The 21,935-nt window shown below is 37.6% G+C and overlaps 1 protein-coding gene across 4 annotated transcripts in view; it reads right to left on the minus strand.

Moving 5' to 3' along the window:
- Window positions 1–10,635: 10,635 nt before the first annotated feature.
- LOC127395161 (transportin-1-like) overlaps window positions 10,636–21,935 on the minus strand; it is an 80,108-nt gene continuing 68,808 nt past the window's right edge. For 2 of the 4 annotated variants that reach the window (XM_051641652.1, XM_051641651.1), the window contains 5 exons: window positions 19,256–19,331; window positions 18,352–18,451; window positions 16,943–17,017; window positions 13,693–13,835; window positions 10,636–12,170 (listed from right to left, as the gene is read on the minus strand). In XM_051641652.1, the coding sequence (XP_051497612.1) occupies window positions 13,728–13,835; window positions 16,943–17,017; window positions 18,352–18,451; window positions 19,256–19,331 (359 nt within the window). In that variant the 3' untranslated portion in view covers window positions 10,636–12,170; window positions 13,693–13,727. Of the gene's footprint in view, window positions 12,171–13,692; window positions 13,836–16,942; window positions 17,018–18,351; window positions 18,452–19,102; window positions 19,176–19,255; window positions 19,332–21,935 lie in introns of those variants that run through there. The other 2 variants (XR_007891739.1, XM_051641653.1) reach the window with 2 other exon arrangements.

A 21,935-nucleotide genomic window follows, 5' to 3' on the forward strand; every position in this document is an offset into this window, starting at 1 on the left:
GAGTTGAAAAATATGGCCATCCAATTAAAGGGAAAGATAGAAGACTCGGATCCCAACAACAATCCATTCATCTGGGGAGACCTGGCAAAAACCTTGACGGAATATGGAAGAAAATAGAGTCCCTGAGTGCGATTATGCACAAAAATCAAACATCAGGCAAGTCTCCATAGCTTCCCATGGTCCAGAGACAACTTATGCCATGGTGGCTGCATGGCCACCACACACCCCTCCTCGAGGTTTGGGAGGGAGGCGGGGTGACCGGGTATTCACTAACCCCAGGCAAAACACTCCATATCCCCCCTGAGTCCAAAACGGCTCTCGGCCGCAGGATGGTGTGCGCCAGGGGCCCTTTGTCCGGCTTAAAGAGGAAGCATGGGGCAAAGGGATGCCTCCAGAGCTTTTAATGTGGAACTATAGCTACAGCCATCTGAAAGATTTAGTTGAAAAGTGGCCTGCACGCTCTGCAAATGGGAGCAACAATTCTGGAAACTAAACGAGTCAAACGGTGACAACAATTTATTGACGCCCAACGTAGGGCTTTATTTTAAGCCCAGATTACACATTTTCACTAATCGGGAGTGTTCAAAATTCCCACTCTGATGGGAGGAATCCCTCAGATAGCAATGGGCAACAGCTCTGCTGAATTGCATGACAGATTGAAAACTGAACAGACACTTGCTGCAATGAATCTACTGGATCTTTTTCCAAACCTGCAACTGTACATGTGGTATGTAGCTGAGAGCATTCTGCTCTGTGTAGCTGCTCTTGTGATTGTTTCATTTATAGAGCTGTAGCCATATTCAACCGTATAATTACCAGCTTAGTGATCCTAGGGGTTATGATATTGATATTTATGGGGGCACTGTATGTGTACAGTTACAGGACAAATCCTAAAGCGAAAGGAACAGTCCATCTTGGCAACAGTAGTAATAGGTTCAGTTTTACTTCTCCATTTTCTTTCAAGCTGAATCTCCCAGCTCTTGATCTGAATAGCATTGTTGCAGTAGGGATGCTTCTGCTGAATGTTTATAATGTAGTGTGGATACATAGGGTGAGGTGTTGCTCCACTCACTGCCAATCCCCCACAGGCAATGCTGCTGCCACTGTTGCTGCTGCCACCTGTGATGCTGCCACCACCACTGCTGCTGAGACCACCGCTGGTACTGATACAAAAAGAGCTGCCTCTGCAAGTGCTGCTACAAAAACAACTGCTTCTACAAAGATTAAATTCACTCCCTTTCGCAACAAGCTAGTTTATCCTGTGGCCAGGAGCAAGGCAAAGGACAAACGCTCCTCTCTTTTTACCCGCTCCCATCTGATACATCCAGAGTTCCTTTAGGCAACAATAGAGACTGAAACTGAGGAAGAAGAGGATTCTAAATCAGATGATGGAGCAGATACCTCTCAAACAGATATAAAATCAGACCACTCTTAAGCAGATAGGACAGCAGGCCCTCGTCAAACAGATGACGACGATGACCTTGTCCAGCCTTTCTCTATGAAAGAACTGCGCCTCATGAGAAATCCAGATGACGTTCTGTGAGACACACAACTGGTCACGTGTTGCAGCGATTAAGAAGAGACGTTCTGCTACGAGGCAGCAGCGAGAGAGCCAGGACCCACTTAGATGCCACCTGTGGTCTCTCTAGCAAAATTATTTTAAAGAGGACATGAGAGGCTGGGACAAGAAACCCACTGATATTCTCCAGATATGCATGCAAGAGTTACTAAACAGAACAAAGGCAGGAGATGGTTCTTCCAAGAAGAAGGCTGCACAAAGTCTCCACCCAGGTTGGTGCATCGACCTCTAATGCTCAATATTAGAGGTGCCTTGCCTCCAGCCAGGGGGAGGAGAGGGACAACCGAGTTTACTGGACTGTGTGGATTCGGTGGCCTGGCCCATTAGAACCACAAAAGTATAAAGCCTTGGTGGACACTGATGCACAGTGCACACTAATGCCATCGAATCATAAAGGGACAGACTCCATCACTATTTCTGGAGTGACAGGAGGTTCTTAACAAATGACTGTTGTGGAGGCCGATGTGAGCCTCACTGGTAAGGAGTGGCAAATGCACCCTGTAGTGACTGGTCCAGATGCTCCGTGCATCCTTGGCATTGACTATCTCAGGAAAAGATAGTTACGTGACCCGAAAGGATACCGGTAGGCCTTTGATATAGCAGCTGTAGAGACTGAGGACACTGAACAGCTGCATACTTTGCCTGGCCTTTCAGATGACCCTTCTCTAGTGGGGCTGCTGAAGGCTGAAGATCAACAGGTGCCAATTGCCACTTCAACAATGCATAGACGACAATATTGCACCAACAGAGACTCTGTGATCCCCATCCATAAGATGATCCAGCAATTGGAAAGCCAAGGAGTGATCAGCAGGACTCATTCACCCTTCAACAGTCTTATCTGGCCAGTGCGAAAGCCTGATGGTGAGTGGAGGCTGACAGTGGACTATCATGGTCTCAATGAGGTGACACCACCGCTCAGTGCTGCTGTGCTGGACATGCTAGAACTTCAGTATGAGCTGGAGTCGAAAGCAGCCAGGTGGTACACCACTATTGGCATTGCTCATGCCTTTTTCTCTATTCCTCTAGCACCAGAATGCAGGCCACAGTTTGCTTTCACCTGGAGGGGAGTCCAGTACACCTGGAATCGACTGCCCCAGGGGTGGAAACACAGCTCAACCATTTTCCATGGCCTGATCCATGCTGCACTGGAGAAGGGTGGATCTCCAGAACACCTGCAGTACATCGATGACATCATTGTGTGGGGTGACATACCAGGAGAAGTTTTTGAGAAAGGTAAAAAGATCATCCAAATTCTTCTGGATGCTGGTTTTGTTGTAAAAAGAAGCAAGGTCAAGGGACCTTCACAAGAGATCCAGTTCCTGGGAATCAAGTGGCAAGATGGTCGTCGCCAGATCCCAATGGATGTGATTAACAAAGTAACAGCTATGGCCCCACCATCTACTAAAACGGACACTCAGACCTTTATTAGGGACTCTTGGTTTCTGGAGAATGCATATTCCTGATTACAGGCAAAATGTGAAACCTCTCTATGAGGTGACCCAAAAGAGGAGTGATTTTAAATGGAGACCTGACAAACAGAAAGCTTTTGAGCAGATTAAAAAGGAAATTGTGCAGGCACTGGCCCTTGGACCGGTTCAAACAGGGCCAGACATCAAGAATGTGCTCTACACCGCAGCCGGACACAATGGTCCCAACTGGAGCCTCTGGCAGAAAGCACCAGGGGAGACTAGAGGTCGACTCTTGGGATTCTGGAGCCGAAGCTAGAGAGGTTCCGAGGCCAACTACACAACAACTGAGAAGGAGATACTTGCATCATATGAAGGAGCTAGAGCTGCTTCAGAAGTGATCAGCACTGAAGCACAGCTCCTCCTGGCGCCCAGACTACCACTGCTGAGATTCATGTTCCAGAATAACCTTTCTCCTATCCATCATGCCACCAATGTGACTTGGAGTAAATGGACTGCCTTAATCCCTCAGCGAGCCCAAATAGGAAGACCTAATCATCCAGGTATTGTTGAAGCCATTACAAACTGGCCAGAAGGCACACACTTTGGAATGCCACCACAAGAAGTGGTGAGACGGGCTCAAGAAGCTCCACCATATGATCATCTACCAGAGACTGAGAAACAATTTGCTCTTTTCACCGATGGCTCCTGTCGTCTTGTAGGGAACCGCCGGAAGTGGAAAGCTGCCGTGTGGAGTCCTACATGACTGGTTGCACAAGTAGCTGAAGGAGAAGGCGAAACGAGTCAGTTTGCAGAGGTAAAAGCCATCCAGCTGGCTTTGGACATTGCAGAGCGAGAGGGGTGGCCGAGACTCTATCTCTACACTGACTCATGGATGGCAGCAAATGCCTTGTGGGGTTGGCTAAAGCAGTGGCAGCAGAACACCTGGCAGAGAAAGGGTAAACCTATTTGGGTTGCTGACCTGTGGAAGGACATTGCAGCTCGGATAGAGAAACTGGTGGTAAAAGTGTGTCATGTAGATGCGCATGTGCCTCTGAGTCGGGCCACTGAGGAACATCGACACAAGCAACAAGCAGATGAGGCTGCTCACGTGTTCCAAATAGACTTAGACTGGGAACATAAGGGTGAGCTCTTTCTGGCTCGATGGGCCCATGACTCTTCAGGTCATCAGGGCAGAGATGCAACATACAAATGGGCTCGTGACCGAGGGGTGGACTTAACCATGGACACTATTGCACAGGTGATCCATGACTGTGAGACGGGTGCTGCAATTAAGCAGGCAAAACGGTTGAAACCTTTGTGGTATGAGGGGAGGTGGTCAAAGTACAAGTTTGGGGAGGCCTGGCAAATTGACTACATCACACTGCCTCAGATCCGACAGGGTAAGCGCTATGTGCTGACAATGGTGGAAACAAGTACAGGATGGCTGGAAACATATCCTGTGCCTCATGTCACAGCCAGGAATACTATCCTGGGCCTTGAGAAGCAAATCTTGTGGAGACATGGTACTCCAGAGAGAATTGAGTCAGACAATGGGACTAATTTCAAAAACCGTCTTGTCACTAACTGGGCTAAAGAGCATGGTATTGAGTGGATCTACCATATCCCGTACTATGCACAAGCCTCAGGGAAAGTTGAAAGGTACAGTGGTTTTTTGAAAGCTACCCTGAAGGCAACGGGTGGTGGAACTTTAAAAAACTGGGACAAAAATTTGGCAAAGGCCACCTGGTTAGTTAATACCAGGGGATCCATCTATCGGGCTGGTCCTGCCCAGTCATACCTTTTACATACTGCAGATGGGGATAAAGTCCCTGTGGTATGTTGCTTTTGCTCAGGGACCTGGACATACCTGGTGTGTGATGATGGAGGATGGTGAAGTACAATATGTACCTCAAGGTAACTTGACTCTGGGGGAGAATCCTTAATTTGACAGCTGGTAAAGTACAGAGCCTATATGTAATATATGGTATGGAATAAGGGGTGGAATGTCCTGGTTTCAGCCAGGATGAAGCCAATTTTCCTTTTTACTGATTTTTTTTTCCTTCAGTAAGCTTTCTTTTAACTAGCAACACTCTGTTCTTCTAAAGCTGATAAGACAGTGGAATGTTTTTCTAACTGCTGGGGCTTCAAGGTCGCACCTTCACTCTGCCGGCTCAGACACTACGGGGAGATCTGTGACCCCCCCGTAGGAGGCTGAATCAGACAGACAGCAAAATTGGCCAGAGATATTCCATTCCATATATCTACGTAAGCTCAGAGGAGGGTCAGAGATCACAGAAGACAACTTCCTTCCTGCTTCTTCTTCCCTTCTCTTCCATCCATGGCCGGCGTCCAGGGAGGACTCCGTCCATCCATCACCGTCGACCCTTAGGCTCAAGCTCTCCTGACCCTCATCACTCTCCGCTTTCTCCAGCAGCAGCTCCGGGATTTCTTGGCACTGTTCCCAGCTCAGGGGAGTGCTGTGGGAGTTGCTGGGGGTGGGGGGAGGCGAGAGGCTTTTGCTCATACCTGAACATATTTGTATATAATTGGATATATTTTCTTATATCATTCATTAGTGTTTAATTAAAGTTGTGTAGTTTAGTTTTCAATCCAGCCAAGTCTCTCTCTTTTTCTCTCTCTCCTTCCCTACCTGGGTGGGAGGGGGAGGGGATCGAGAGCATTGTTGTCAGACCTGAGTCAAACGGTGACAGGTTTTTTTTGTTTTTTTTTTAAAGAAAAAGTAATAGCATGACATATTTAAAGGACAATCCTTTGCACTGTTATAATCTGACCAAAAAGTTAGTTATAATATTAATTTAACTTATTTAAGATGCTAGTACTTTACTAATCTCATTTGTATATACAAGGAGTTATTAACCTCAGACTCAGAATTAAAAGCCATAGCTTAAGATCAGGTTCTGAGTCAATGAAGTCAGATGTTTTGTTCGTGTCTCCCACTGATAGCAGCAAGCTTTATCACAAGTACCCCGCAACAGAATGGTAGTGGGGAGGGCTATTTGAAAGAAGGCAAAACCAAAACTATATCTCCCCCCCACCCAGTCACTGGTGTACTCATGTTTTATATCCAACAGGAACTGATCTCTTCCAATCAACTTGGTCTCTACATACCCACACTGCTGCCAACAGCTATTCCATGGTCTTTTCCTCTTTCTGGAGGCAGAAATCTAAGTCCTTAGTTAAGCAGACTTTCAGCCAAGTATGCAGCAATTATTTATGACTATACATTTTATTATTAATTTATTTAGTAGCTATATAATGACAATGCATTTTATTGAATTTAATCAGAGGCTACCTGTGCTAGACATATGTAATTGTCTAGATTGTCTTTATGTTATTGATCAACTGTTAAATATTGGAAGTGAACATTAAAAATTCATATCGACATGAGTGTTTTTTGTCCAGAGAGTTAGTACTCTTAGTTTAATACTTTCATTTTTGAGAGTCCTGTATCAGAAAGTTATATAAGTTGAAGAACAGACCTTTAAACAGTTTGTATTATCTCCCCACAAAAGCTAGATAAAATTAGACTAAGACCACTGCAAGATCTGGTTTGAGGTCTTGAATAATTTCTATTTATTTTTCATTTACTCCTATTTTTATTCAGATTATTGCTAAACACAAGTAATGAGAAATATTCTCCCCCATCCAATTTGGCCAGATTTAACAAGCATCAGCTATTTCAAACAAAAATACAGTCAATGCAGCATTTTGAGCAGTTACCAGTATCACCCAACAAACATTCATTTCATTTCAGGTAAACCTCCTATGTCTACATTTATCTGCCCCCAAGCAGCATGAAACATCTAAACTGAATTTACCTTAATTTATCCAAAGATCATTTTTGGTCAGATAAAATGAAAATCCACCTTATTCAAGAGACTCCAGAACTTTGAACCAGAAGAGTGCTTGAGTCAGGCAAAACACAAACTGAACATGAAATTTTCATCTTTCATTAAGAAATTAGAATGCAACATCTATATTTAAACAACTTTATTAACATAGTCAAGCAGTGGTTAACATTCACATCTATTATGTCACATCATATAAACGTAAATACAAAATCGCTACAGTACAATATATATTCTCTGCATCATCCAAAATATTTAGTGACCCCAAAAACTCTTTAAAATTCAGCAGTTTATCAAAAATTAAAGCTATATTCTATTTAAAATGAAGTTCTGTTAGCAAATAGGCAGGCTTCAAGAAACATCACTCAATTTAGTACTGTTTGAGAGGTCGCAAGAGGATATTGTTTGAAGGAAACATTCCAACATTTTGGCAGATACAGAAACATCAGTTTTAAAGTTTTCAAGCAAAACTCATACAATCTAAGTTGTCAGCAGAAAGATCAGTCATCTTTAATTTTAAACTATTTTATATACTGCATCCAATCAAAATTTAAGAAGTGTTTAGTATTAGTAAGTCAGACATACATAGCTACCTATCTCTTTCCATGAAAAAATACAGTATTACACTGGAGATTTCAACAGCCAAATAAACCTGCTTATACCCATCTTTTTTTTCTAATCACCATCCATACAAAAATCACCCAGGCCTTTTCAGTTTTGTTGCTCGCCTAAAGTAAGGAATTATATACCTAAGGTGAAAGGAGGACAATAGAACCAGCTTATCAAAAACTGATGATAGACTAAAAGTGCTGAATTCTTTTAGATGTGGATTTGGCTTATTTAACAAGTATACTGTAACACTCATCTTACATAAAGTAATTTTAACTTCCCTCACATAAATACATCCAAGCAAGTATCCTTACTATTTTAGCAGAATATACTCTACAAGGCAAGCAACAAGAGTACTCACTTCAGAGCTTCCCATTTAAAATAATTATCTAAAACAGGCCTGCTCCAACCATTAAGTTCAAAGATCATGCATCAGCAGCAGACAAAAAAAAAAACTTAGTAGACTGATGGATGCCAGTCATTCTGGCAAATGCATAGGTGAGTGAAATACACAGCTACTGATCAAGCTTTATTTACTCAAGATGAGGTTACTAGAAATACTTAGATAATATATCATAAATATGTACACAAACAACATCAGCATCTATCTGAAATAACTGCAGGATGTTTTTGCAATTTACAGCAGTCTTTTCAATGTAGAGTTTAACCTTTATTAATATAAGTTACGCTTTAGACCCTATATAAAAGCTTTATGCATTTATCCTCAAGAAAGAGATAGTATTGAAGCAATTAGTGTTAAGTTGAAACTTCTTTCCTTGATAAAATCTGAAACAAAAGACTTCCAATTTGTTACACTTAAAGCATTTTTCAAGAAATATTTCAGTTGTTTGAAGATGGATGCATTCTCATCAAGGGAAGAATGTTTTTGCACCTTTATCTGTTAATACATTCAAGATGAATAAAATAGGTGAAGCAAAAGTCATTATCGTCTAACACTAGAAGAGTAATTTAGAGTAAGTTCAAGACAGAGGAGCTGTCTAATATGAAATACATAAACAGATATAATTAAGATAGGTTTTTATAAGCATGTGTTCTGAACAAAAAGGGTCCAAGAGTATTCACCTGAGATAAAGCTAGTATTTTAATATTCCTATGTAGCAATGAGTTTTGCTTGAGGAAAGCCATCTGAAGCTTTAAAATATACATTTTACTATTATACAATATATGCAGTTTAAGTAATTAAGATCGATGCTAACATAAAAGTCCTAAAAAAAATCATAGTGTATCAATATTGTTACAAAATTTATGCTACTACATAACTTTTAAAAATTATAATGATTATAAATGTTAAATCCATTCTTCTAAAACTCATCTTTTGATTATAAGGTTTAAAGAGCAACAAACTAAAGCATAATTAGTTTATTACAATTTAAATATATACATATTAACCGATATAGAAAATAATCAAGCTTTGGAAAAAAATTACAAAATTGATTATTTTTGCTTGCACTACTTAAAATAATGAACTATGCTAATCTTTTTTCCTATATGAAAAGAGATGTTTCCTGAATGTGCAATCAAAAAAAATTAGTACTGAACTTCTAATTTAACAGCAAATTAGAACTGCTAAAAAAGATGCATTTTATAAGGATTTTAAACACCCTTTCTGTTACCAACTTCGGTTGATCAGCAGCTATTCTTCACTCTCTGCATCCTTCAAAAAGGGAAACTCAAAACAGGAAAAAGGCATATATAAAAACACTGACCTCCTGAGGTTCCTACTACAAAAATATTCAAGTAGAAAGTCTACAGCATTACTTAGTAGCAGCTATTTCTGTAGTTTAGCAGACTAACAGCACTTTTTTCAGTGTGTAAGGAGCAAACAAAGCTGTGCTTTTAGCATGCCAAGCGGCAGAAACACTGGAATGTAACAAACTCAGAATTCTACCAGTATGAACATTCAGTCAACATTCAAGAACTGTCAAGACTACATCACAAGAATTTTATACTTGTTATATATCCCATGATGCAATAATCGAATTATCACTGTTAATGCTGATTCAGAGCTTTTTTACCTCAGATTAAACACTAAATGGCTTTTGCAAATCTCTGCGCTATATTATGCATTAGGAATACAGTTTATTAGCTTTAAAATATGCCATGAGAGAACTTGCTGATACAAAAGGCCATTTTGTCAGTACTGTTTATTTATGCCTAATTATTTTCCTTGCTGTTCTACTAGATCAGTTCACATCTGTACCTATTAAAATACTATATACAAAAGTGGCATCCAAAGATAATCTGAGGTGGAGTGGTTTTATTTGGTTAAAGGGGCTTTCTGGAATTTAAAAAGTTTACTTAAACTCAGATTCTAGCTTTAATGCTACAGTATTATTTGTGTATGTTTTCTATTCTAGAAATTTTTTTAATGTAATTTCTCTGACACTTCCCTAATGTTCAAAAACACTCAAAATTAAAACAAATTTGCATCTAAAATAATATCCTACCTTGCTAAATTTTAAAGTGTTTTTTTTCCTTCCTCTTCCAGAAATTGGTTTTAAAGTGTTTTTAGTGACTATTACTAATTTACCTCACCGTTATTGAAGAATCTTGTATTTGCTACCAAAGCAATGTAATTTGAATGCAAGTTATCAATGCAATTTTGACCAATTTGAATAAATACTATGTACTAGCATTACCAAATGTACTTCATACAGTACATGTCCAAAATATTCTTCAGGCATAATCCATTCAAATTTACAAAGCAAATAACACTCAAATAATAGAACCATGCAACTTCTTAAAAAACCCAACCAACCAAAAAAAAACCAAAACCAAAACCCCAAACAAAACCCCAAAATCCCACAAACAAACCATAAAATGCAAACCCCACCCTCCCAACTTTTCCAGTATCAAATTCTGCAATGTAAAGGTGAGAAACTAAATCTATAAAAAGGATTTTATGGCTTAGTTTTGTTTTGCAGGTTAATTATGCAGCACTTGAAAAATGGAAAGGTGCAGCTTCAACTCTGACCAGAAAAAACAGTTAAAAATATCTCAATTTTCCTTTATCATCATGAGATACTCTTTAGGCAATCTAAATGAATAAAATCTTGCCATTTTCAGATGGACACAAGATCAAGCGTACCAGTTAGGATTTCACATTCACAGTACATAAGAAAATACACATTGAAAGAAAAGTAAAGAGTTAACTTAACAAGGATTTATTCACAGGAATACATGTAAGTAGAGAGAAAAAAACCTCACAAAAATAAAAAAGCCAAAACATCAACAAAAAAGCTAAACAAATGAAATTAAGAGGATCCAAACCAACTTTCACTCCGTAGCTTTAAACTTGCACCCTTGTGCATTTAACTTACATCACAAAGGGCCACTGACATGCGCCATTACATTGTAGATACCCTGCATTACATCCATTAACTTAAACATCTCTAAGATCATGCTGCGAACAAAAGAAAGCATAAAAGTTAATACGTTGAGTGGGAATAAACACAAATATAGCAATCGTCATCAACTTCTATAATTGTCTTTACATGCCAACTAACATTTATGCAGCCCTTAATGGGTCTTACCATGTAACTCATTTTTAGAGATTCTGATAAAGATCACTAGTATATAACTATGCAGAAAGCACGTCACACCAACAGTACATAGGCAAATATTTTGCACAGCTATATCAGCTTTCCACATTGTGCCAGTTCCACAAAATACAACATCAATCTTAATCTTAACAGAACCTAAAAAGGTGTTTCAAGGCCTAATTGTTAACTACAGTACTTTATATCTACATTCTTAATAAAAATAAGATCCACAGAATCTTAGAAGTGGAAATTTAAATGCAGGGCTATATTGAATTGGTAAACTGCAACACAAGACTGGCGCAACATTGGTAAATGTATACCAATTTCATTCTATGTGATGCAAGCATGCTACTTTCCCACTAGCCAAAATGCATGCTTGAACCTTAAACTGCACATTAAGAATAATGCCTTACTCTAGAAATTAAATCTAATGAAGTACAATAACCAAATAATATAAACTACTTTAATTCTTTTAAAATATAAAAATTAAGATGTCAGTCTTTGAAGTGTCCCTCCCTTTACCCCAAAAATAAAAGGAGCGACTCATTTGGCAGCTTGCAAATTGTTTCATTTTGTCCAAGTTAACCTTATTAATTTATGACAGGATTTCTATATTGTAAGCTGCAAGTGCCTGCTCCTACCATAGACAACAAGATGCATTTTAACTGTTCTAACTTAATTCGTTTAGTTATTCATTAACATGCAAATAACCTAGGAATCCATCAAGCAGGATGAAATAATGTAGAAACCCCTTACTTTAAAAAAAACATAAAAGAAAGCCTTTTACTGTTTGTGACCCCCATTCTTGGGTTTCCTTTATTGTGCACAAAATAGTTTTCCTCTTTACGTATCTCTATGGGTAAATTATATATGGTTCTTATTTTGGTACAATTCCCCACAATAGTCCAGAATGTGCTGTTTTGTTAAAATATTAATTTTTTTCTTCTTCTTCACATCCAGTGCAGTGTTGTAATAGGAGACAGATTTCCACTCACAAAGGATCCAGATGTTAAAACATTTTCCAACATCAACAGTGATGGCAACACCCTCCCACCAGGGTTGGGTTTATCCTTCCCCCCAGTAAAGGGTAACATTTTCCCTGGGTGCAGAGGCTCCCTCATAATCTCCCAGACTGAAGGACCTGTAAAAGAAAATATAGAGGCATAGTTAAATCTTACCTTGAAACTTAAAAGACAGATTAGTGCATAAACAAAGAGCTTTTTGCCTTTTTTAAGCGGTAGATGCCAATCTTAAAGAACAAATTTATGCCTTTTAAGTTTGTATAAGAGAAGAGCCCATTTATACCAGATAAATTATTACTCATGAAACAACTCTGTATACTTTAAAGCTACGCTGACAGTTCCACTATTGTGGCTAAACTTAGATTTAAGATAAAAAGCAGTTCTATATATTCTAATAAGCTTTTGCCTTTTTAGTACAAGATTATGAGGTAGTAATGACATTAAGAAAGAATATTAAACATACTGTCTATTGACTTAATGATTTCACTTTTAGGTGGATTAAACAATATAGCCATAGTGTCTCCTCAGTACAAACTGAGAATAATTGACAATTTTACCACTTTGGATTCCTCTTCATTAGGATGAAAAAACTCCACTTATTTCAGAACGAAAATGCCCTCATTTATAAATATGTAGATGTTTGAAATGGGTTTATTATTTATCCATTGTTCAGATCAAATGTAGTTCAAACAATTTCTTGTGTCACTGACTGAGAAATCTTAGGTTGACTTTTAAATAGTTTTCCATTCAACAATAAAACAGAATTGCATGATTCACTCCCAAAATTTCAGTACAAAAAATCTAGAGCACATATCAAATTTATATAAAGATTGAATGAATAAATGTAATTTGCAGTGGGTTTTGGGTAGTATATTAATCTCTTCACAATATCACATTACATGTGGGAACTTTGCTTTGTACAGTGTACACAAACAGCGTTACAAAGCCAGGTGGTATAATACAAGTATTCTAGAATGCACAATAACTGTTCTTTGCTGAAGTTGAATCATTCCCCAGACACAACTGTAACAATTCTGAATTGGTGCATAAAGTGGAAGATAAAAACAACAAACACATCAGCCTCCCCAAAACATCAAGCTCTAGAGTCAGTAGAGTTACAGATTAGCATAACATCCTTTATTCAGTGCAAAGATCATCTAGTATGTGGTTAAGAATATTTTTGACTTCTCATGTCTAAAGTGTCTTAAACTTACTTTCCTCTCCTAGGGAAATATTCCTGGTTTGACTACATCCACCATCTACTACTTCATAAGACATAAAGGAGCCTATTACTTCATTATGATAGATTGAGGATTATAATAATAATTTTGCTTATAAAACCTGAACAGGCACTTTGTTACACCTACACTTCCCACCTTAGCTTGATACACTACTGTGCATATCATACACTCACTCTCTCTCTCCCTGTAAAAATAAAAGAACAGAGTAAGACAACTGCTTTTGCTATAGCTACCACTGTTAAGGTACACTATCATCTTTTTTTATTATTTCTTATAGGAAGGAAAGATATCTATTCCAACGTATCTAAAAAAATTTAGTTAGTGAATTGTTTCATATAATGTAAATAGGGAGGAAGTCTGTTATATGGCTCTGTTTAGCAAGGAAGATTTGTGTGCTTACCTCTAATTATTGGACTGCCGCTACAGTGCATAAGATTAAACTCCATAATAAGCTGCAAGGCGCTCTTTTAAGGGAAGAGGAAACTGGTCAGAGAAACGCCTCCAATTCTCATCCCCAACTTGGTTTTTAAATCCATGAAGAATCTACAAACGGAGAGAAGTCAAGATAACAATTAAACAGCAGATACACAATCATTATTTACTAGCAACATCTGCAGTAAGCCACAAACTGCTGGATTCTGCATCTGTGCATTTAAATTCCCCAGTTTAATATTTAAATGTTACTAAGAAACAAAGGAAGTTTAGTAATGTCTTTCTTAAAGGAAAAACACATTTCAGTTAAGGGTAACATATAGAATATAGCTACACACAAATTATTATAAAATATAAAAATATTTATTCTATACTGTGTAAATATAAATATACATGTATGCACTTTTAATTACTATGATGACTTACAACCTAGAGTAGGCCATTTCAGAATGCTAAACATTTTGTTAATTGACACAGTTTATATGTTAAGATTACTGTATTTACTTTTTTTTCTTAATGTGTAATATTTTCTAGGAGGAAAGCTGAGATAGAAGCACTGTCGGCATTTCACAGAACCATAGAATGGTTTGGGTTGGAAGGGATCTTAAAGATCATCTAGTTCCAACCCCCCTGCATGGGCAGGGACACCTCCCACTAGACCAGGTTGCTCAAAGACCCATCCAACCTGGCCTTGAATACTTCCAGGGAGGGTGCATCCACAACTCCTCTGGGCAACTTGTCCTAGTGTCTTACCAACCTCACAGTAAAGAATTTCTTCCTAAGGTCTAATCTAATAATTTGTCAGGCACAATTTGCCCTTAGTGAAGCCATGCTGATTGTCATCAATCGCCTTCTTATTTTCCATGTGCCTTAGCAGAGTTTCCAGGAGGAAACTCCATGATCTTGCTGGGCACAGAGGTGAGACTGACTGGCCTGTGGCCCTGGATCTTCCTTTTTTGAAAATAGGGCTTATGTTTCCCCTTTTCCAACCAGTGGGAACTTCACCAGACTGCCATGGCTTCTCAATTATGATGGATAGTAGCTTAGCAACTTCATCTGCCAGTTCCCCCAGGACCTGCAGATGCATCTCATCAGGTCCCATGGACTTGTGCACTTTCAGGTTCCTTAGATGGTCTCAAACCTCATCTACCCCTACTGTGGGTGGTTCTTCATTCCCCCAGTCCCTGCCTTTGCTTTCTGTGACTTGGGCAGTGTTGTTTGAGCACTTGCCGGTGAAGACTGAGGCAAAAATATCATTGAGTACCTCCGACTTCTCCATATCCTGGGTAACCAGGTCTCCTGTTTCCTTCTGGAGAGGGTCCATGTTTTCCCTCATCTTCTTTTTATCACTGACATACACATAGAAGCTTTTCTTGTTGCCCTTGATGGCCCTGGCCAGATTTAATTCTATCAAGGCTTTAGCTTTCCTAACGTGATCCATGGCTGCTTGGACAATATCTCTGTATTCCTCCCAGGCTACTTGTCCTTCCTTCCACCCTCTATAGGCTTCCTTTTTGTGTTTTAGTTTAGTTTTTGAGTTTGTCCAGGAGCTCCTTGTTCATCCACGCAGGTCTCCTGGTGTTTTTGCCTGACTTCCTCTTTGTTGGGATGCATCACTCCTGAGCTTGGAGGAGGTGATCCTTGAATATTCACCAGCTTTCTTGGACTCCTCTTCCCTCTAGGGCTTTATCCCATGTGTCCTGGTTTGAGCCAGGATGAAGCAAATTTTCTTTTTACTGATTTTTTTTTTTTCTTCAGTAAGCAGCAAGTTTTCCAGCTAGTGGACGGATAACTCTGGAATGTTTATGTTACTGCCAAGACTTCAAGAACACTTTGCTCTGCAGCCTCAGTTGTATCTGAAACCCTCCCATAGGGAGGAGTGGACTAGATGGACAGCAAAATTGACCAAAGTATTCCATTCCATATATCTACGTAAGCTCGGTGTAAGGTCAGGGATCACGGAAGTCAAGCCCCTTCCTGCTTTTTCTTCCCTTCTCTTCCGTTCATGGCCGGCATCCGGGGAGGACTCAATCAATCATGTCTATCCAATCACTGTGGGACTGCTCACAGCTAAGGAGAGTGCTGTGGGAGTTGCTGGGGGTTGGGGGAGGCAACAGGGGTTTTGCACATCCCTGAACACATTTGTATAGAATTGTATATATTTTCTTTTATCATTAGTGTTTAATTAAAGCTGTCTAGTTTAGTTTTCAATCTGGGAAGTCTGTCTCCTTTATTATCTACCTCCTTTCACCACCTGGGTGGGAGGGGGAGGGGCATATTTCTCAGTATGTACATAGAAATATGCTCTGTTTTATCTTTAAGAGGACCATTAACTTTTGACATACATCCTTCCTAAAAACAGAGATTTCACTTTACAACATACAAGGGGAGCCACATTACTGAACAGTAATAGCCTCTGTTCATGAAACTGAAACAATTTTATTTTGTTCTGTTTTTTAACCTTAAGACACTAGTGTCAAAACATAACTTATTACTTTCTGAGGTTTTGGTTGGGGTTTTTTTGCTTGTTTATTTTACACAATGCAATTGTGCAATTTTAATTTTTAGAATTTAATCTACTGACACTTTGTTTAGAGTTGCATTCTTGGCTATCACTGTAGATTAGTTTCTTGAAGACTTGCTTATCCAAGAGGGATTCTGAGGAGGATTAAGGAATCCCAAAAACTTATTTTCAGCTGAACCAAGATTAACAGATTAAGATACCGATGGAAGAATTTTCATTTCCAATTTTCTAGATATTTCTCAAAAAAAAAAGTTAGCACCTTGGGGGGGGGAAGGAAGTCTTGAACCACACAGATTTCATTTTCTAGAAAAGAAAAAAACCCCAAACAAAACAGAATAAACAAGTCTTATGTGTAGTATAAAAAACCACTTTGTTCTTCCAAATGCAGTCAAAACATAGTGGGCTGGACATTATGAAAAGTTTTTTGAGGATAATTATCCTTTCAAAGAAGACCTCAAGTGAGCTTTTCAACACTGTTAAAAAGAAATTTAGAATAACCTGAAAGCATGTAAGAAAATACAGATAAAAAACCTTCAGATTTGTATGATGTTCTGTCTGAAAGTTTATAACTTTGCAAGAAAGCCTTCATGACCATAAATACAGTAAGTGCTAACAGTGCAAATAGAAAGCAAGAAAGAAACAGAGGATCCAAAACAAGCACAGTTCAGATATACTGTCATACTAGAAACATTACCTTACAGAACATGTCTCGGAGATCATCTTTTGGGCTAATCCACGATGCAACAGCATCACAAAAAAAAATAAAGTCCTATAAGATTAAACAATCACATATGTTAGAAGCCTCAATTTATAGGTCTGAAAACAACGCTTGATGTTCGTTCTATTGGATCCGAATTCCCAACTGCTTTTGGTTTTATGTCTATTTTCCAGGTAATTCAGACAATAATGGTAAGTTTTTGTATGCTTAAGTGTATGGAAATAGAAATAGCTGAGTGTAGGAATAGCTTTGTTTAATCAGGTTTTTGATTAATTAAAAACACATTTAAAAAAACCCCCAAAATCAACAAACACGTCCTTCCCTCCCACACACTTGTCTAATTATTTCAGTAAACGTATGCTGTTGTATTTCTTTAATTAGAGCCAGAAGTTGTTTCTGGGATACACAAGATGTTTATCATACAGGTTCAAAATTAAGGCCACCCCAAAATCCCTATGTTTAGTTCATCTGCTGTCATGCATTACCTCCTATTACACCATTAAAACATCAATCTTAATGATTAAGTTGATAATGCATATGTGTTTCGATAGGAACTGAGGATAACAACTACATAGGAGGAGAGTTAGGATAATGAAGAGAGTCTTTCATTAGTCCCTCCCTTTAAGCTAAGTGAAAGAACAAATGGACAGCAGAACAGGGAAATGCTAAGTACAGAATAAGGGATTAGTGAAATGAAATGAAAAATTCAAAACAAGATAGAGGCTCAATTCTTGCGTTTCAGAAAGAAGGATTCCAGGCAGAGGAGAGGGAAATTCACCTTCATTTTCCTCTTAGAAAATATTACATCAGTACAGCTTTACTTTGGAGCTGCAGAGACTAAAGAGCAAGTAATATTCTATTATTGAGATGTACCATTTAATTTAACAAGATACATCTTCCTTGTCATAGTGACTATTTAAGCAATATATCCAAAGTTGAAACAGAATCTTCCCTACCCAAGTTTTAAGAATTACAGGGTGATTATTGTTCTGCTTCTTTTTTTAAAAGCCTAAATTGCATCTGAATAATAGATTTTAGTATGTCAACTTTTGCCTTGTATTTTCATACATATCCTCAACATAAAAGACTGACAGTTAATCAAAGTTCATGATTTACATATTCTTTGTAAGTAAAAGACAAAAAATGAATTTAACAATATTGTCCTTTCCTTTCCATAAGTGATAATTACTGAAGCAGAAATCCTGAAGTATCATATGTATAATTTGAAATATAAACATTTTGGACTTCTTGATGTCAAAAAAGCTGTTATAACATGTACTACAGGGAATCAACATCAAGCTAAACTTTTTCATACTCCATATACAGCTTTCACTAAATTTCACATGATTAAAGAAAAAAAGTTAAGATCTATTTATGTATCTTACTTGGACTACTCCACTGGGGTTGACTGAGATCATGGTACATATCCCACGGAATGCTGAATCCTTTTCCTCATTGTCTCTTATGTTTCGCAGAGAGGTGCACCTAGTAAGTTGGAGAGCAAAGTGTAGCTAATTCTATTACTTTTTCATTCAGCCAAGTCAGAACTAGATGACAGTATTTGATGGAATACTGGCTCAAACCAGGACATTGTCACACTGATAAGATAATCTGAAACACTATTTAGAACACTTAGATACTTGTTGCCCACAGTTTTTACTAGTATATTCCCATTAGGCATCATGTCCAGAATCTTGCTTTCCTGATGCACTATATACAGTTAGAAAGTGTGAACTGTATTCCATTAAATACAAAAGAAACATGTATATGAAATTTTTATAGAAACTATCATTATTAGAAGCAGAACATATAATACTATCACAGTATGAATTATGTCAGATACCACTTACAGAACAGTTATTTAACTTTTGCAGCAGCAAGCAAGCTATTTTATACATAACAAGTCTAGAAACATATTCCTTACAGCAATTCAAGTCTGAGACTGAATTTTAAGCAATGCACAGTTTAAGTTTTACGATATTTGCATGCATTGCATTATCATTCTAGTGGATTTTAAAATGCTCTTTAGTAGTTAAGCTTTAACACACAAGCATGTGACAATCTTATCCCATGCACAAATTAATTGTTAGCCACAACATAAAGAATACATGACAGTGCTACTAAAAGCTCACAAACCTGATAGGACAAGATTAGTCACATGGTTGGCAATGATTAAGGATTGAGATTTTGTAACCAACTGAAAATAGATCTAAAAGTGAGATAGAAGGAAGAAATAAAGAGAGTGAAGAAAAAATGAATTAAAAAAAAAAATAATTGAATAATACACACCAGGGTCTTATAAACTGCTGTAGCATGGGGGCCACCTCTTGAGGACAAACGTAACCAAGACGACCAATTGTTATTGCTAAGGTAATGCAATCACGGTTATACACCACCAAACGCCAACCAAGACATGAGCAAATGAGGGGGGGAGGAGAAAAAATAAAGAAAAAACAACAAATAACTCAGAAACAGAAGCCAACAGAATTTGTGTATGATAGTAAACATAAGATTTCACCAGTGCTGTTTATTACCACCCCCTAAATAAGAGGCAGCAACATATATGGTATACTCTCCAGGGTAAAAGAAAATTTAAATAAAATGAGAGAACACCAAAAAACACAATTTAAAATCCAAAGGATTTCTGATGTAAGCAGTCATTCTACCCTCTTCAGAATCATGTCTTACAGTAAATTTACCTACCATACACTTCAAAGTTTTTATTAAAAAGTACTATTATGGATACTGTTAACAGAACAGAATTAACCAACTTCAGCTTTAGTTTCAGGTAGTCCTAAACATTTTATTTTTTCAATATTTTGAATTAAAGATTTTAATAGGCCTATTATCTATCAGTAAAAATACATTTATAAATACTATCACATTTAATATATTGTGGTCTATCTAATAAATGCTAAATAGATTAAACACTTTTCAAAGAGCACCAAATATTTGTTTTCTTCATAATCTTGTAGAGAATTTAAAGTGGTTGCTAACTCACGGCAACTGACTGCAGTAAATTAATTCTTTAATCCCAGTATTTCTCCTGTGCAGAAAAGGCTTCCTCATAAAAGTTGTATAAGAATCTGACTTCTGATACAAAAGCATAAGGACACATGAAAAGCATAACTGCTTCTTTGGATGATTAGTTAGTGTGGTCCTTTGTTCTGAGGGACAGACTGAAGAAAATAGCACAATGCAAATGTGTTTTAATGGTGTTTGCTCAACTTATGAAACATTAATCTTTAGAAAAAGGAGAAGGTGGGGAATAATGTATCAGGATTACTTGAAGCAAAATACATGAATACTACTAAAATCCAGCAGATTTATATGAAGCAGAGAAAGGAAACCTATGTTCAAGGGACATACTATGCAACACTAATAAACAGGCAGTTGTGAACAGTTTCATGGAACATGCAATAAAGCAGATGATGCTTTCTCCCTCTAAACTTTTATTAGTTTAGTGTAGGATATACTAGCAGTTTGAAACTTACTCACTCCATGAAAGCTGAGGTTCACTGGTATTGTACTATTTTGCCCAGACATTAGTCAATTTCTATATGCAGTGTCTCAAATTTTTGGCAGATCTAACTTATAAAACTGCATTTGAAGTGCTACTTTCAAATTACAATACACTTTTAAGGTTTATCTGTAAGTTCTCATAGCTACAGTATGTACAAGAAATAGTAAATTCTGTCAAAGCTTAATTTTTTGTCATGTACTCATTATTTTCTATGCAACTACTTAAGGTGGTCTTGTATGTTTCCATAGAAAACAGTAATACTCTTGCATGTACCAATGGCATGCAGCACAATATCCCACAACAAACTTATTATAAGTACACCAGATTCAACTTTTATTTGCAGTTATGCATCTATGTTTAAAGTAACTATTAAGATACTAAAAAAGTCAGTGTTTGGATGCTTAAAAAAATTCCCTAGCAGTGATTTGATGGAAGCAAACATTTAAGTACAGGATGCTTCTCAGTTAAAGGTATTACACATCCATCAGTGCAGACAAAGGGGGTCAATGGCAAGGGGAAAGAAAATTTATATCGCTATACTATTCCATTATTTATTTAATAACAAATAGTTATTTACTCCAAAATTATCTTTTAAAAAAGCGGTACCTATAATATGCCAGTAAACTAGGCAATTTTTCCTTCAAGTTCACCTTCCATACTAAATGAGAGGATTTGCATTGACAAAAATCTCTCTCCAATTGATCTTCTACTTAGCTCAAGAAAAATGTAACTGTAGCACTGAATTTGCATAATTTTCAATTAGGTCAGTTATAATGACTAAACTATCATTTTTCTTACAAGACAGTTTTCAAACAGAAAAAAGTCAAAAGATTATCAGTTAGTAAAACAGAAAACCAGAACCCTGATAAATTATTTAAAAAGTTTTGCTGAAGTATGGAAGGTTCTCTTCATACCAGAACATGCCCTCTATAAATGCAAAAGTAACAAGCCTCAGAAATTCTGATTCAATGAGGCATTTGGGGGCTGCTCCCAATTTGGAAGGCAAAGCTGCCGGCCAGAACATAGAAACATGCATGCCATTCTTTGACTTTTCAGAACTTTGTTATTAAGTGACTAGGTAAAATAAGTTATACACAATTTCAATTATGTTGTAGTAAAACTGCCATCAAAGATCTAGATTTTTGAGCATATTACTACAAATGAATCATAAAAAAAAAGGTGCATTTTTTGTAAATAGTACACGTGTAAGGACATGCATATATTAAAATCAGTGCAAAGCCACTAAGTCTGTGTTACTGCACATGTATCATAAATAAAAGTGGAAGAATACTTAAATAGATGATAAATAAATATAAAATGTTATAAAGGTGAGAAAGTAATAACGTTAATAATCTAGATAGATGATAGATGTTTTGCTGCAAGGCTGAGACTTGTAAGAGCTTCTGCAAAACAGTGTTGGGTTTGCTTGTAAAAGCCAAATACATA

Source organism: Apus apus, chromosome W (genome assembly GCF_020740795.1).
Source record: "Apus apus isolate bApuApu2 chromosome W, bApuApu2.pri.cur, whole genome shotgun sequence".
Lineage (NCBI taxonomy): Eukaryota > Metazoa > Chordata > Aves > Apodiformes > Apodidae > Apus > Apus apus.